General features: G+C 46.1%; 1 protein-coding gene across 1 annotated transcript in view; it reads left to right on the top strand.

The window, feature by feature from the left end:
- Positions 1-15,484, top strand: part of LOC132126611 (low-density lipoprotein receptor-related protein 1-like) — a 187,469-nt gene that overhangs the window by 158,136 nt on the left and 13,849 nt on the right. The window contains exons 77-81 of the mRNA XM_059537974.1: positions 222-400; positions 607-713; positions 803-922; positions 11,938-12,114; positions 15,140-15,280. Of these exons, the coding sequence (XP_059393957.1) occupies positions 222-400; positions 607-713; positions 803-922; positions 11,938-12,114; positions 15,140-15,280 (724 nt within the window). The remainder of the gene's footprint in view (positions 1-221; positions 401-606; positions 714-802; positions 923-11,937; positions 12,115-15,139; positions 15,281-15,484) is intronic.

Below are 15,484 nucleotides of genomic sequence, written 5' to 3'. Positions count from 1 at the left end.
ACTATTGGTGTGAAAGGGCTTTTCTTTTTGCCAAAAATAGAACTCTCTATATTAAAGAGTCCTGGCCAGATTTAAAAATTAACTCTAAAGTAACGCAACACATTCCATAAAAGTAGCATTACTTTTTTAGAGAGTAACACAATATTATTATAATGCATTAATTTTAAAAGTAGTTTTCCCCAACGCTGTGCATAACAGATTTAACCTTTAATTTCTTGTAGATCCCTGGCCTGAAGATGCCTCGTGGGATTGCTGTGGACTGGGTGGCCAACAACATCTACTGGACCGACTCGGGTCGTGATGTCGTGGAGGTGGCGCAGATGAATGGACGCAATCGTAAGACGCTCATCTCGGGCATGATTGATGAGCCCTACGCCATCGTGGTGGACCCACCGAGAGGGTGAGTGGACAATCAACAGAAAGTAGATGCTTCCCCAGCATTCTTTAGCATCAAGACTAGCTCTGTTTGTGTCAGCATATTTTTGCTTCACAAGATTGCATTTATTAGTGGTACTAGTCAAATATAGATTTCATAATTAGGGTTAACAGTCTTGAAATAAGTATTTGGATTTCTTTTAAACCTATGCTAACCATTGATTCTTGAAGTACCATGTACTGGGCTGACTGGGGAAACCACCCTAAGATCGAGACGGCTGCTATGGACGGTACCATGAGAGAGACGCTGGTGCATGAAAACATCCAGTGGCCCACAGGTCTGCCATCATGTGAATAAAACACCACTCGCTCAGATTCAAGTACCTGTGACACCAGTAACATGACTTCTGTTGGGTTTGTTTGACAGGTCTAGCTGTGGATTACTTCAATGAGCGTCTGTACTGGGCTGATGCCAAACTCTCTGTTATCGGGAGCATCAGACTGAACGGAACAGATCAGCTCATAGCTGTCTCCAGTGTTAAAAACAGTTGAGTCACTAGCTTGATCAATTTAGGTCAAAACAAAATTGACATATTACTCACGTTAGCACAGTTTATTCACTATAGATTAGAAAATGGTAATAAAACATGACAAGAACTCTACGAAGACTATGACAAGGTATATAATGAATTACAGTCAAACAAAAACTATTCCACTTTTTAATTTAAGTACACAGTTAGGTAATACAAATTTTAGTCAACAAGCAATGCTTAACTTTGTTCAGTTTGTGGTGTAAAAAGGTTGCATTAGCAATTAAAGAAAAAATACTTAAGCAACCATGGTCAGGTCACCATGTTCAGACACTTAGGTACCAAATTTTTATAAATTTAATTGTAGTCCACTGTATGAAGAATCTTTTCTTAAAAAAAAAACGGTTTACTTTATTTTGCTATCCTTGTTTACATAAATGAATGTCTCTAGGTTACGTATGTAACCCTAGTTCCTCGAGGGAACGAGACGCTGCGTCGAAGCGCTATGGGGAACGCATTTAGCGTGAGCGACTGAATATCATATCTATATCATATCATATCATATATCATATCATATCATATCTAGTTTTATTGAAGAGCGTGACGTCAGGGGCGAGGTGACGTAAGCGACCAGGAAGCTATAAAGACACGAACCGCGCAGCTGGCATCAGCTTAGAATACCAGCAAGCGCCGGCAGGGGTGCCGGGGTTATGGCCTCGAGACGCAGCATCTCGTTCCCTCGAGGAACTAGGGTTATATACATAACCTAGAGACGTTCCTCTACAGGAACTCGAGCTGCGTCGAAGCGCTACGGGGAACGATGTACCCACGCTGCCAGACTACCAAATCCCTGCCTAGTGTGTATCCGAAGAGCACAGCCTAGGACAAGAGGACTGAAGCGCCTGGAGTGACTGGCATATCTAAGCCATAGAACTTTGCAAAAGTGGAAGGCGTGGACCACTTCGCAGCATTGCAGATGTTCACACCTGGTCACACCTGGCTTGGACACACCTGCTAGAAAGGCCTTGGAGGCCACCATACCCCATATAGAGTGAGCCTTGGCTCCCGACAGCAGGGGAAGAACAGAGGACTCATAGGTGGCGTTGATAGTCTCAACTATCCAACAACTAATAGTCTGCTTAGAAGCCGGAAATCCCCTCTTGGGGGGACCGTAGCATACAAGCAATTGGTCTGTTTTTCTCCACAGGGCAGCTCTGTGGACGTATGCGTTCGAACTGGACACATACAATTTAGCTTATCTTGGTCAGGCTCTCGAAAGGGAGGAGGACAGAAGGCCTGCAGCACTACAGGTTGTGGTGTGATAGAGGGAACCTTAGGAACATATCCCGCTCGAGGGGATATGAACGCTTTGGTCATGCCAGGTGCAAAATCAAGATAGGTAGGGGCCACTGAGAGGGCCTCTAAATCTCCTACTCTCCTCAGAGAGGTAATAGCCAACAGAAAGGCAGTTTTAAGGGTCAGATGTCTGAGATATCTTGAATCGGCTCGAAAGGAGATTTGCAAAGAGCCTCTAACACCACAACCAAGTCCCGTAGGACCGTACTGGAGGTCTCAGCCTCAGTGCACTGCGGAGGAAACGTGTACATAGCTAAGGGGTGTCTTCCCAAAGACTGACCATCGAGAGGGACATTGTAGGCCGTAATGGCCGCCACATAAACCTTTAGCGTGGAGTGGGTCAGCCCTGCAGGGAGCCTGGCTTGTTGAAACTCCAGAACTGTACCAACTGGGCAGTTAGCTGGGTCAAGCTGGCGGTCTCTGCACCATGAGGTAAAGAGTTTCCACCTCAGGGCGTACAGTTTCCTCGTTGAGGGAGCTCTGGCTTAGAGAATGGTCTCAACAACCTCGGTTGAGAGACCGGATGCTATGAGTTGTGCCCCCTCAGGGGCCACACTCACAGTTTCCATAACTCTGGGCGAGGGTGAATTATCATGCCCTGCGCCTGAGAGAGTAGGTCTATCCTGATCGGTATCTCCCATGGAGAGGCGTCAAGGAGCGAGACCAGATCTGCGAACCATACTCGGCCTGGCCAGAACGGGGCTACTAACAACAGATGGACCCCGTCCCGGGCGTACTCTCGCCAGAACTCCAGGGAGCAGAGCAATAGGGGGAAAGGCGTACAGACGAAGCCTCTGCCAGGTCTGTACCATAGCCTCCAGTCCCAGAGGAGATGGATGAACTAGAGAGAACCAAAGGGGACATTGTGATGTCTCTTGAGTCGCAAAAGAGATCTACTTGAGCTCTGCCAAAAATTCTCCATATCTGCTTCACCACCTCGGGGTGAAGTTTCCATTCTCCAGGCTTCGGCCCCTGCCTCGACAGTATGTCTGCTCCCATATTTAGTTTCCCAGGAATACATACTGCTCTTAATGAGAGGGGTTTGCCCTGGGACGACACAAGGATCTGGTGCACCAGCTTGTACAAGGGGCACGAACGCAGACCTCCCTGGTGATTGATATAAGAGACCACCAATGTGTTGTCGGTGCGCATCAACACATGGTGACCCCTTAGGTCTGGGAGGAAGTGCTTCAGTGCACGATAAACTGCTAGCATCTCTAGGCAATTGATATGCCATGTCAGATGGCGACCACTCCACAGACCACGGGCAGGGTGGCCACTCATGACCGCACCCCAACCAGTGAGGGATGCATCCATCGCTAGTATTACACGGCGACAAGGAGCTCCCAGCAACAGGCCCTAATTCAAGAACCAAGGCTTCTTCCACATTTCCAAGGCACGGAGGCAGCGCCGCATGACCTTGATAGTTCAAAGTGGATTGCCCCTCGGGGAAAATCCCTTGGTCTTGAGCCACCACTGTAGGGGTCTCCTGTACAGCAGGCCAAGAGGTACCACGTTGGACGCAGCTGCCATCAGACCCAAAAATCTCTGAAATTGTTTGACAGTGACTGACTGGCCTTCTTTGACTGAGCTAAAATCAACCAATCATTGATATAATTGAGAATGCGGATGCCCTGCATGCACAGAGAAACCAGAGCCGCATCTACACATTTCGTGAACGTGTGGGGTGAGAGTGCAAGGCCGAAGGGAAGTACTCGATATTTGTTAAACTTCGCCCCTGAAAGTGAACCTCAGAAACTTCCTGTGTTGTGGAAGGATGGATATGTGGAAGTATGCATCTTTGAGATCTATCGTGACAAACCAGTCCTCGGATCTACAACATGCATGATCATGCATTTTGAACTTCAGTTTCATAACTGATAGATTTAAGACCCGCACATCTATGATCGGATGCAACCCCCCACCCTCTTTTGGAACTCCTCCCCTAATAGGGTTTTCACTCCTTGTTCCATAACCAGAGCCTGCTCGGGGCTGACTAACATCGGAGTAACCCCGTTGAATCTAGGCGGTGGAGAGCCGAACTGAATATGGTAGCATTTTTCTACTGTGCGCAGGACCCATTGAGATACATTTGGCAGTAGTTTCCATGCTGCTAAATAATCTACTAAGGCAGTCAGTCTCTCGAGACTCACCTCTGGTGTAAGAGGCCCACGAATAGGCAGCGAGCATCTCAGCTCAGAAAATACTGAGGACATTGCTCGCTGGAGGCCGCTGCGCCCTGGAACTCTGGCAGGGTTGGTAGACCGGCCCCCAGAGGGCGCTGAGGCGAGACTGGCACCGTGTAATGCGGTGTACGCCGCTCTACCCCAGTAGGGGCCGCCCTCTGCAGTCGTGACAGGACTTCTTAGCCGGGGACCTCCCAGACTGAAGTACGGCCCTCAGATCCGGCTCAGGCTGGGAAAACCCTGGTTCAGAGCATTGCTTCAGCCTCTGGTCCCTGACGATAGACTGAGAGGGCTGCTCCCGCCCAGCAGCCCCTCCAGTATAATTTCTCAGAGTGAGATAAATGTCATTATATTCCTCAGAATTTAATGCAAACAATCAGACGAGTAAACATGGTCTGCCTTGTTATAATTCATATCTAACTTCTCATAGTCAGATAAATACTGAATTTAATTCCTCAGAATTAATGCTGTTAACCTATCAGACGAGTAAAGATGGTCTGGTTTTGGTGAGATCCACATCAAAACTGAAAATGATGTAATACACGCGTTGTTTTGGCAGCATGCGAGTCGCTTAGTCACACAAACAGTATTAATCTCCTCGGAGATAGGTAGCTGCAGCTACGAGTTCACAGAGGGGGAAGGAACCACTGTGCCTGCTTCCGAACCTCGAGAACGAACTCTAGATCTAGGGAACACGGGTGGAGATAGGCAGAGCCGTCTTCGACCCGTCCCCAGATATGCGAGAAGCACAGTCAGCCCCCTTATATTTCCCCGAGAGCTGACTGCTTGAGCTGCGCTCCTCATTAATGCTGCTCGTTATAAAGTTAGGCATAATATGCTTGTGAAACTGATGCTTGTGCAACTGTTGTCTGTGCAACTGTTTATCCAGCTTATGTTTGTGCAACTGCAAGCTCATCGACACCCTCCGTTTCAATCTCCTCTGAGAAAGAAAGGCGGTGCGTAACAGCCGTCACTCGGGGGGAAGGACCGCAACACTCGGGCTTCCGAACCCGGAGATCTGGCAGATCTGGTGGGTGAGGTAGGAAATAGGGATGTGCCCGTCTCCATACCCTCCAGCAGATCTATCTGTGAACCCAGCGAATGCAGGCGCCGCTCTGCCTCGGCGAAAGCGGGACAGACACCACGAGGAATGCTGGCTAAGACTCCCTCTCGAGAAGAGTCCTCCGGGATCGAAGCGTCCACACTGACTTGTACCAGTGCAGGCAGTCGGCTCTCTCAAGAGCTGAAACAGCATGACTCGATCCCAGGCAGACTGCGCACAGACTGTGTATCCCCACACCTGCTAGAAAGGCCTTGGAGGCCACCATACCCCATATAGAGTGAGCCTTGGCTCCCGACAGCAGGGGAAGAACAGAGGACTCATAGGTGGTGTTGATAGTCTCAACTATCCAACAACTAATAGTCTGCTTAGAAGCCGGAAATCCCCTCTTGGGGGGACCGTAGCATACAAGCAATTGGTCTGTTTTTCTCCACAGGGCAGCTCTGTGGACGTATGCGTTCGAACTGGACACATACAATTTAGCTTATCTTGGTCAGGCTCTCGAAAGGGAGGAGGACAGAAGGCCTGCAGCACTACAGGTTGTGGTGTGATAGAGGGAACCTTAGGAACATATCCCGCTCGAGGGGATATGAACGCTTTGGTCATGCCAGGTGCAAAATCAAGATAGGTAGGGGCCACTGAGAGGGCCTCTAAATCTCCTACTCTCCTCAGAGAGGTAATAGCCAACAGAAAGGCAGTTTTAAGGGTCAGATGTCTGAGATATCTTGAATCGGCTCGAAAGGAGATTTGCAAAGAGCCTCTAACACCACAACCAAGTCCCGTAGGACCGTACTGGAGGTCTCAGCCTCAGTGCACTGCGGAGGAAACGTGTACATAGCTAAGGGGTGTCTTCCCAAAGACTGACCATCGAGAGGGACATTGTAGGCCGTAATGGCCGCCACATAAACCTTTAGCGTGGAGTGGGTCAGCCCTGCAGGGAGCCTGGCTTGTTGAAACTCCAGAACTGTACCAACTGGGCAGTTAGCTGGGTCAAGCTGGCGGTCTCTGCACCATGAGGTAAAGAGTTTCCACCTCAGGGCGTACAGTTTCCTCGTTGAGGGAGCTCTGGCTTAGAGAATGGTCTCAACAACCTCGGTTGAGAGACCGGATGCTATGAGTTGTGCCCCCTCAGGGGCCACACTCACAGTTTCCATAACTCTGGGCGAGGGTGAATTATCATGCCCTGCGCCTGAGAGAGTAGGTCTATCCTGATCGGTATCTCCCATGGAGAGGCGTCAAGGAGCGAGACCAGATCTGCGAACCATACTCGGCCTGGCCAGAACGGGGCTACTAACAACAGATGGACCCCGTCCCGGGCGTACTCTCGCCAGAACTCCAGGGAGCAGAGCAATAGGGGGAAAGGCGTACAGACGAAGCCTCTGCCAGGTCTGTACCATAGCCTCCAGTCCCAGAGGAGCTGGATGAACTAGAGAGAACCAAAGGGGACATTGTGATGTCTCTTGAGTCGCAAAAGAGATCTACTTGAGCTCTGCCAAAAATTCTCCATATCTGCTTCACCACCTCGGGGTGAAGTTTCCATTCTCCAGGCTTCGGCCCCTGCCTCGACAGTATGTCTGCTCCCATATTTAGTTTCCCAGGAATACATACTGCTCTTAATGAGAGGGGTTTGCCCTGGGACGACACAAGGATCTGGTGCACCAGCTTGTACAAGGGGCACGAACGCAGACCTCCCTGGTGATTGATATAAGAGACCACCAATGTGTTGTCGGTGCGCATCAACACATGGTGACCCCTTAGGTCTGGGAGGAAGTGCTTCAGTGCACGATAAACTGCTAGCATCTCTAGGCAATTGATATGCCATGTCAGATGGCGACCACTCCACAGACCACGGGCAGGGTGGCCACTCATGACCGCACCCCAACCAGTGAGGGATGCATCCATCGCTAGTATTACACGGCGACAAGGAGCTCCCAGCAACAGGCCCTAATTCAAGAACCAAGGCTTCTTCCACATTTCCAAGGCACGGAGGCAGCGCCGCATGACCTTGATAGTTCAAAGTGGATTGCCCCTCGGGGAAAATCCCTTGGTCTTGAGCCACCACTGTAGGGGTCTCCTGTACAGCAGGCCAAGAGGTACCACGTTGGACGCAGCTGCCATCAGACCCAAAAATCTCTGAAATTGTTTGACAGTGACTGACTGGCCTTCTTTGACTCTCTTGACTGAGATGAGGATCATCTCGATACGAGCAGGGGACAGGCGTGCCTGCATCGCGGTCGAATCCCATACTACGCCTAGATAGCTGATTCTCTGAACCGGAGAAAGTACACTCTTCTTGGCGTTCAGTCTCAAACCCAACTCCCCCATATGTGCGAGAACAACATCTCGATGTCGAGCCGCAACCTGCTCTGACTGAGCTAAAATCAACCAATCATTGATATAATTGAGAATGCGGATGCCCTGCATGCACAGAGAAACCAGAGCCGCATCTACACATTTCGTGAACGTGTGGGGTGAGAGTGCAAGGCCGAAGGGAAGTACTCGATATTTGTTAAACTTCGCCCCTGAAAGTGAACCTCAGAAACTTCCTGTTTTGTGGAAGGATGGATATGTGGAAGTATGCATCTTTGAGATCTATCGTGACAAACCAGTCCTCGGATCTACAACATGCATGATCATGCATTTTGAACTTCAGTTTCATAACTGATAGATTTAAGACCCGCACATCTATGATCGGATGCAACCCCCCACCCTCTTTTGGAACTCCTCCCCTAATAGGGTTTTCACTCCTTGTTCCATAACCAGAGCCTGCTCGGGGCTGACTAACATCGGAGTAACCCCGTTGAATCTAGGCGGTGGAGAGCCGAACTGAATATGGTAGCATTTTTCTACTGTGCGCAGGACCCATTGAGATACATTTGGCAGTAGTTTCCATGCTGCTAAATAATCTACTAAGGCAGTCAGTCTCTCGAGACTCACCTCTGGTGTAAGAGGCCCACGAATAGGCAGCGAGCATCTCAGCTCAGAAAATACTGAGGACATTGCTCGCTGGAGGCCGCTGCGCCCTGGAACTCTGGCAGGGTTGGTAGACCGGCCCCCAGAGGGCGCTGAGGCGAGACTGGCACCGTGTAATGCGGTGTACGCCGCTCTACCCCAGTAGGGGCCGCCCTCTGCAGTCGTGACAGGACTTCTTAGCCGGGGACCTCCCAGACTGAAGTACGGCCCTCAGATCCGGCTCAGGCTGGGAAAACCCTGGTTCAGAGCATTGCTTCAGCCTCTGGTCCCTGACGATAGACTGAGAGGGCTGCTCCCGCCCAGCAGCCCCTCCAGTATAATTTCTCAGAGTGAGATAAATGTCATTATATTCCTCAGAATTTAATGCAAACAATCAGACGAGTAAACATGGTCTGCCTTGTTATAATTCATATCTAACTTCTCATAGTCAGATAAATACTGAATTTAATTCCTCAGAATTAATGCTGTTAACCTATCAGACGAGTAAAGATGGTCTGGTTTTGGTGAGATCCACATCAAAACTGAAAATGATGTAATACACGCGTTGTTTTGGCAGCATGCGAGTCGCTTAGTCACACAAACAGTATTAATCTCCTCGGAGATAGGTAGCTGCAGCTACGAGTTCACAGAGGGGGAAGGAACCACTGTGCCTGCTTCCGAACCTCGAGAACGAACTCTAGATCTAGGGAACACGGGTGGAGATAGGCAGAGCCGTCTTCGACCCGTCCCCAGATATGCGAGAAGCACAGTCAGCCCCCTTATATTTCCCCGAGAGCTGACTGCTTGAGCTGCGCTCCTCATTAATGCTGCTCGTTATAAAGTTAGGCATAATATGCTTGTGAAACTGATGCTTGTGCAACTGTTGTCTGTGCAACTGTTTATGCAGCTTATGTTTGTGCAACTGCAAGCTCATCGACACCCTCCGTTTCAATCTCCTCTGAGAAAGAAAGGCGGTGCGTAACAGCCGTCACTCGGGGGGAAGGACCGCAACACTCGGGCTTCCGAACCCGGAGATCTGGCAGATCTGGTGGGTGAGGTAGGAAATAGGGATGTGCCCGTCTCCATACCCTCCAGCAGATCTATCTGTGAACCCAGCGAATGCAGGCGCCGCTCTGCCTCGGCGAAAGCGGGACAGACACCACGAGGAATGCTGGCTAAGACTCCCTCTCGAGAAGAGTCCTCCGGGATCGAAGCGTCCACACTGACTTGTACCAGTGCAGGCAGTCGGCTCTCTCAAGAGCTGAAACAGCATGACTCGATCCCAGGCAGACTGCGCACAGACTGTGTATCCCCACTCGTGATGTAGCGAAGAACACACAATCTAAAACGAGATCTGGATCTAAATCGCCTTTCAGATGTCTCGTCTTAGCTTTACTCTTTGACTATTGCTTACTCTTTGAGGAGCTAATAGTGACAAACAACAATAAATAAGACTGACAAGACAGAATGACATGCACACACAGAGCGCTTGCTAAAAGAAGCGAAGCTGACGCCAGCTGCGCGGCTCGTGCCTTCATAGCTTCCTAGTAGCTTACGTCACCCCGCCCGTGATGTTACGCTCTTCAATAAGACAGATTAGATATGATATTCAGAGTCGCTCATGCTAAACAGGTTCCCCGTAGCGCTTCGACGCAGCTCGAGTTCCTGAAGAGGAACTATAGCATCTTGCCCCCCCTTAGTGAAAAAAATATATAAAAAATTATATCTGGTGTCTGAATAATAAACAGAATAAAACATTAGAGCCAAGACGTGTGAGCACAAACGTTTCATAATTTACTGCAGTAATTTTCAAAATCTTATGAACAAACAACCAACACATGAAATGTGTGGACGTTTGACTTTTTTGAAGTTTTTATATTTTATTTTATTTCAGTTATTTTTGAATCCTTTGTAAAGTTTTAGTTAACTATAATGTTTTAAGATTATTTTAAGATACAAGATTTTTTTATGTAAAAGCATCACCAAAGTTTGAATGAGCTTATTTAAAGGGTTAGTTCACCCAAAAATGAAAATTATGTTATTAAAAACTCACACTCATGTCGTTCCAAACCAGTAAGACCTCCATTTATCTTCGGAACACAGTTTAAAAAAATTTAGATTTAGTCCGAGAGCTCTCAGTCCCTCCACTGAAACTGTGTGTACGGTATACTGTACATGTCCAGAAAGCTAAGAAAAAAAACATCATCAAAGTAGTCCATGTGACATCAGAGGGTCAGTTAGAATATTTTGAAGCATCGAAAATACATTTTGGTCTAAAAATAGCAAAAACTACGACTTTATTCAGCATTGTCTTCTCTTCCGTGTCTGTTGTGAGAGAGTTCAAAACAAAGCAGTTTGTCATATCCGGTTCACGAACGAATCATTCGATGTAACCGGATCTTTTTGAACCAGTTCACCAAATCGAACTGAATCGTTTTAAACAGTTTACGTATCCAATAAGCATTAATCCACAACTGACTTAAGTTGTTAATGACTCGTTTACGAGTCAAGAACCGTTTCTTTCAGACGTGTCTGATTCGAGAACCGATCAACTGATGATACTGCGCATGTGTGACACACAGACCGTCTTAACCGAACTGATTCTTTTGGTGATTGATTCTGAACTGATTCTGTGCTAATGTTATGAGCGCGGGTAAACCGAAGGCTTGAATGAAGGGCAATCATCGCCAATGACACCTTTACGTCTAGCGCAAAAGGTGAACCGTTTTCTTCAACCGGTTTATTGAATCGAACTGTCCGAAAGAACTACTGGTGGTCCGAAAACCGATGTAACTGGTTTCTTGACTCATTTCTTGAGTCATTTTCTGGCTCGGCTCGGTGTTCATCTTCAGTTCTCTCTTCACAGCAGTTCAGTCAGTGTACTGTTTGAGTACATGAATTACTCCGGGATATTGGTTTGTTTGAACTCAGAGGGAGTGTCAGCCACATTAAAAAAGTTAACAGCTTAAGTCATTTGTGGATTAATGCGTATTGGATACGTGAACCATTTAAAATGATTCAGTTCGATTTGGTGGACTGGTTCAAAAAGATCCGGTTACATCGAATGATTAATTCGTGAACCGGATATGACAAACTGCTTTGTTTTGAACTCTCTCACAACAGACACGAAAGAGAAGACAATGCTGAATAAAGTTGTAGTTTTTGCTATTTTTAGACCAAAATGTATTTTTGATGCTTCAAAATATTCTAACTGACCCTCTGATGTCACATGGACTACTTTGATGATGTTTTTCTTAGCTTTCTGGACATGGACAGTATACCGTACACACAGTTTCAATTGAGGGACTAAGAGCTCTCGGACTAAATCTAAAATATCTTAAACTGTGTTCCGAAGGTAAATGGAGGTCTTACTGGTTTGGAACGACATGAGGGTGAAATATTAATAACATAATTTTCATTTTTGAGTGAACCAACCCAGCTTGATATATATAATTTAACATTTTTATCTCTCTTTCAGATTTGCACCATCCTTTCAGTATCGATATCTTTGAGGATTTCATATATGGTGTGACCTATCACAACAACTTTGTCTTCCGCGTCAACAAGTTTGGCAAGAGTGCAGTGGAGCATCTGACCACAGGAATAAACCATGCCACAGATTTGGTCCTCTACCACCCTTACAAACAGCCAGAGAGTAAGTCTGTCAACCATCCAACTCTTACATATAACTATATTTGAACTTGGTCACAAAACATAATCAATGTAGGTTTTGTTCCTTGACTGCTATAAGAATAGAAAAAATTACTGGGAAAAATTGAGATAAAAGATTTGATGGACTTTTAATGATAAGGTGTTACGGCCAGCTTATAACCGCAACAAAGATGGGACAGCCACACCACTGAATTAATATAATAATTAATATTTATTACAAAATCTAGGGGTTTACACAATACAAAATGCAGACAACGATCGGTCCTAAAGCGAGGCAACCCGAGGCCAGCCGGAGATGATGTCAACTCTCCCTGCCTCCTTTCTTTGCATGAAACCACAATATTTATCTCCACCTCCTAATGAGAGACAGGTGTCCTGTATCTCTGTGACCACCTACAACACAAGGAAAAACAAAACCAACAAATACCAAGAAAGATAAACACACCCATACCCATAACACCTCCCCCCTTAAGAGAGAGGATCCTTACAAAAGTACCTCTAAAACAAATGTGAAAATTAGGTATTCGTTAGGTTACGAAAGATCTAAACATAACCACTAAACCCAAAATTATAATCCACAGCAAACCCAGTATGTTCCTTTAACCTGATCCCCCTCTGCAATTTGAACCAGCAACTCCCAGCGCCTAGGAAAAGCCATGGTCAAAATGAGAGAAGACAGAAAGAAGAAACACAACATCTCAATTAGCTGCAAAGAATCTCACACGGGGCACGAGATAAGGCATCAGCCAGTACATTCTCCACACCCCTTATGTGTCAAATGTCCAAAGGATAGGGCTGTAGAAAGAGAGACCATCGAATAAGACGCTGGTTTGGGCTCTGCAAAGAATGCAAAAAAGTGGATTGTATACCACAACTGGAAGAATACCACTTGTTAGATAAACTTAAAAAACAACAACTGCAAAGCCCAAATCAATGCCAATGATTTTTTTTTACATCTTTATGAATCAACAAATATTCATCAGCAAGGACCGCTGCCACCTCTACATTCTGAATACTACGCTCCGTTATGAAAACAGCCACATTTTCAGGTAAAGTGTTTTTAAACTGTTCCAACAATAACAATTCATAGAGTGAATCAAAATCATTTGCCAGTGAAACAGAGCACCAACAATCAAACTGAATCCTTAACTCTCTTGCAAACTCTGTGAAAGACTGCTGCGTACCTTTTCGTAAAGTCCGAAAACGTTGCCTGTAAGCTTCCGGAACTAACTCATATGCCTTCAGCACCACGTCTTTTACCCTACTATAAACTTGACTGTCACGAACACTAAGTGTCGAGTAGGCTTTTTGAGCTTTACCACAAAACACACACTGTAAAAGTAGCATTCTCTCACAATCTTCCCATCCCATAAGATCAGCCAACCGTTCAAACAGAGTAAAGAAAGTATCTAAGTCGTCCTCATCAAATTTCGGCATGAGGTTAAGAGAACGAGAAACATCAAAAGCTTTTGGAGCTGGACTAACTATTGAGGCCTGCAAATTCCCTGAATGACATCCCAACTTACCTTCTCTAATCAAAGCAAACCTTTGAGATTCAATATCCAACTTACACAGCTCAACTTCTTGACTTGTTCTATTCTTCTCCATTTCCAAGAGCAACAACTCCTTCTGCTCTTCAAACGAAGGAGATGAAAGTGTACAAACAGGAACATCCTTTTCTCCTTGATCTCCAGTAACCCCTGATTCCGATACAACAAGAATACCCAAATTAATAAGGGCAGTTTTAAAAACAAATACCACTCCCTCTTTTAAACTCTTTTCTTTAGTGATAAGGCTGATTTCATACTTTTTTTCTACTTCCAATAACTGCTTCTTAGAAAGCCTATAAAAGCTCTCCTCAGTGGGATGCTCAAAAAACTCATCTAATAACATAGTCATCTTAAAAAGCACAATTATCAACCTCTAGAACATAATTTTCAACATCAACTCTTTTCAAACTTATCACATTTAGTGACTCTCCCCACTACCTACACACAACACTATCTCAACCCTAAGCTTCGTTCTTCCACCAAGAGCTAAGTGACTTTAAGCTCTCAAATACCGTCAGTACAGACTACTCTCAGATAATCCAGAGATAGACTAGTACAGCGGCAGTGCCCTCAGCCCAGCGTCAGCACAAAAACAACAAACTAAAATAATAAAGGGTCAACACAAGCATTGCTTCAGCCTAACAAGGGAAAAGCCACCAATATGAGAAGACAATCAATTTATTCCTCGCTATAATCTCACGCAACTTTAACGGAGACTACCAAACAACGTACATATTCCACCCAAAAAGTTATCATAAACAACCTTCATACATGTACGTCGACAACCGGTCTCAACTGCCTTCATCAGTCAAACAAACAAATGCCAAACAAGAGTAAAACATATGTCTACCTCCGCAGCATTTCAATAATTGCATTACAAATGTAGGTTAGGTGAAAATCAAACTCACCTACCTCACTTTCCTCTCATGTAAATGAGTGGCAAACAATTGCGATGAACAATCGATAAAGAGCAGTGACTAACCAACTTACACATTGATCTGTCCGCACACTCTCCTGCAAACAGCTGAACTGCTGAAAATACCAACAGGTGTTTCTAATTACCAAATGCGTATCCCGGACGAGCCCCCGATTTGTTACAGCCAGCTCATAACCCCAACAAAGATGGGACAGCCACACCACTGAATTAATATAATAATTAATATTTATTACAAAATCTAGGGGTTTACACAATACAAAATGCAGACAACGATCGGTCCTAAAGCGAGGCAACTCGAGGCCAGCCGGAGATGATGTCAACTCTCCCTGCCTCTTTTCATTGCATAAAACCACGATATTTATCTCCACCTCCTAATGGGAGTCAGGTGTCCTGTATCTCTGCGGCCACCTACAACACAAGGAAAAACAAAACCAACAAATACCAAGAAAGATAAACACACCCATACCCATAACAAAGGTTAGTTTCATCGTTCATGTATCATGTGCTGTTTTGTATCATAGTGGCCAACCCATGTGACAGGAAGAAGTGTGAGTGGTTATGTCTGCTCAGCCCCAGCGGCCCAGTCTGCATGTGTCCCAATGGCAGAATCCTGGACAATGGCACCTGTGTGGAGGTTCCCACCCCAACGCTGTCCCCTGTCTGTGAGTATTGTGATCTTTCAAATCACTTGAAAAAGGGAAACAGATGCTGCAACAACATGACATTGCATCATATTTGTTGAATGAACACTGACATCTAATGGCTTAGTCAATGTGACAGTCTGTGGTACAGTATGACTGGCGCAATGTGTTCCTGTGCTACGCAGTCAGTGACAGGAGTGAGGAAACAAAAGAGCAGAGTGACAG

Source organism: Carassius carassius, chromosome 44, assembly GCF_963082965.1.
Source record: "Carassius carassius chromosome 44, fCarCar2.1, whole genome shotgun sequence".
Classification (NCBI taxonomy): Eukaryota; Metazoa; Chordata; class Actinopteri; order Cypriniformes; family Cyprinidae; genus Carassius; species Carassius carassius.
This window is presented reverse-complemented; position numbering and strand designations above follow the sequence as displayed.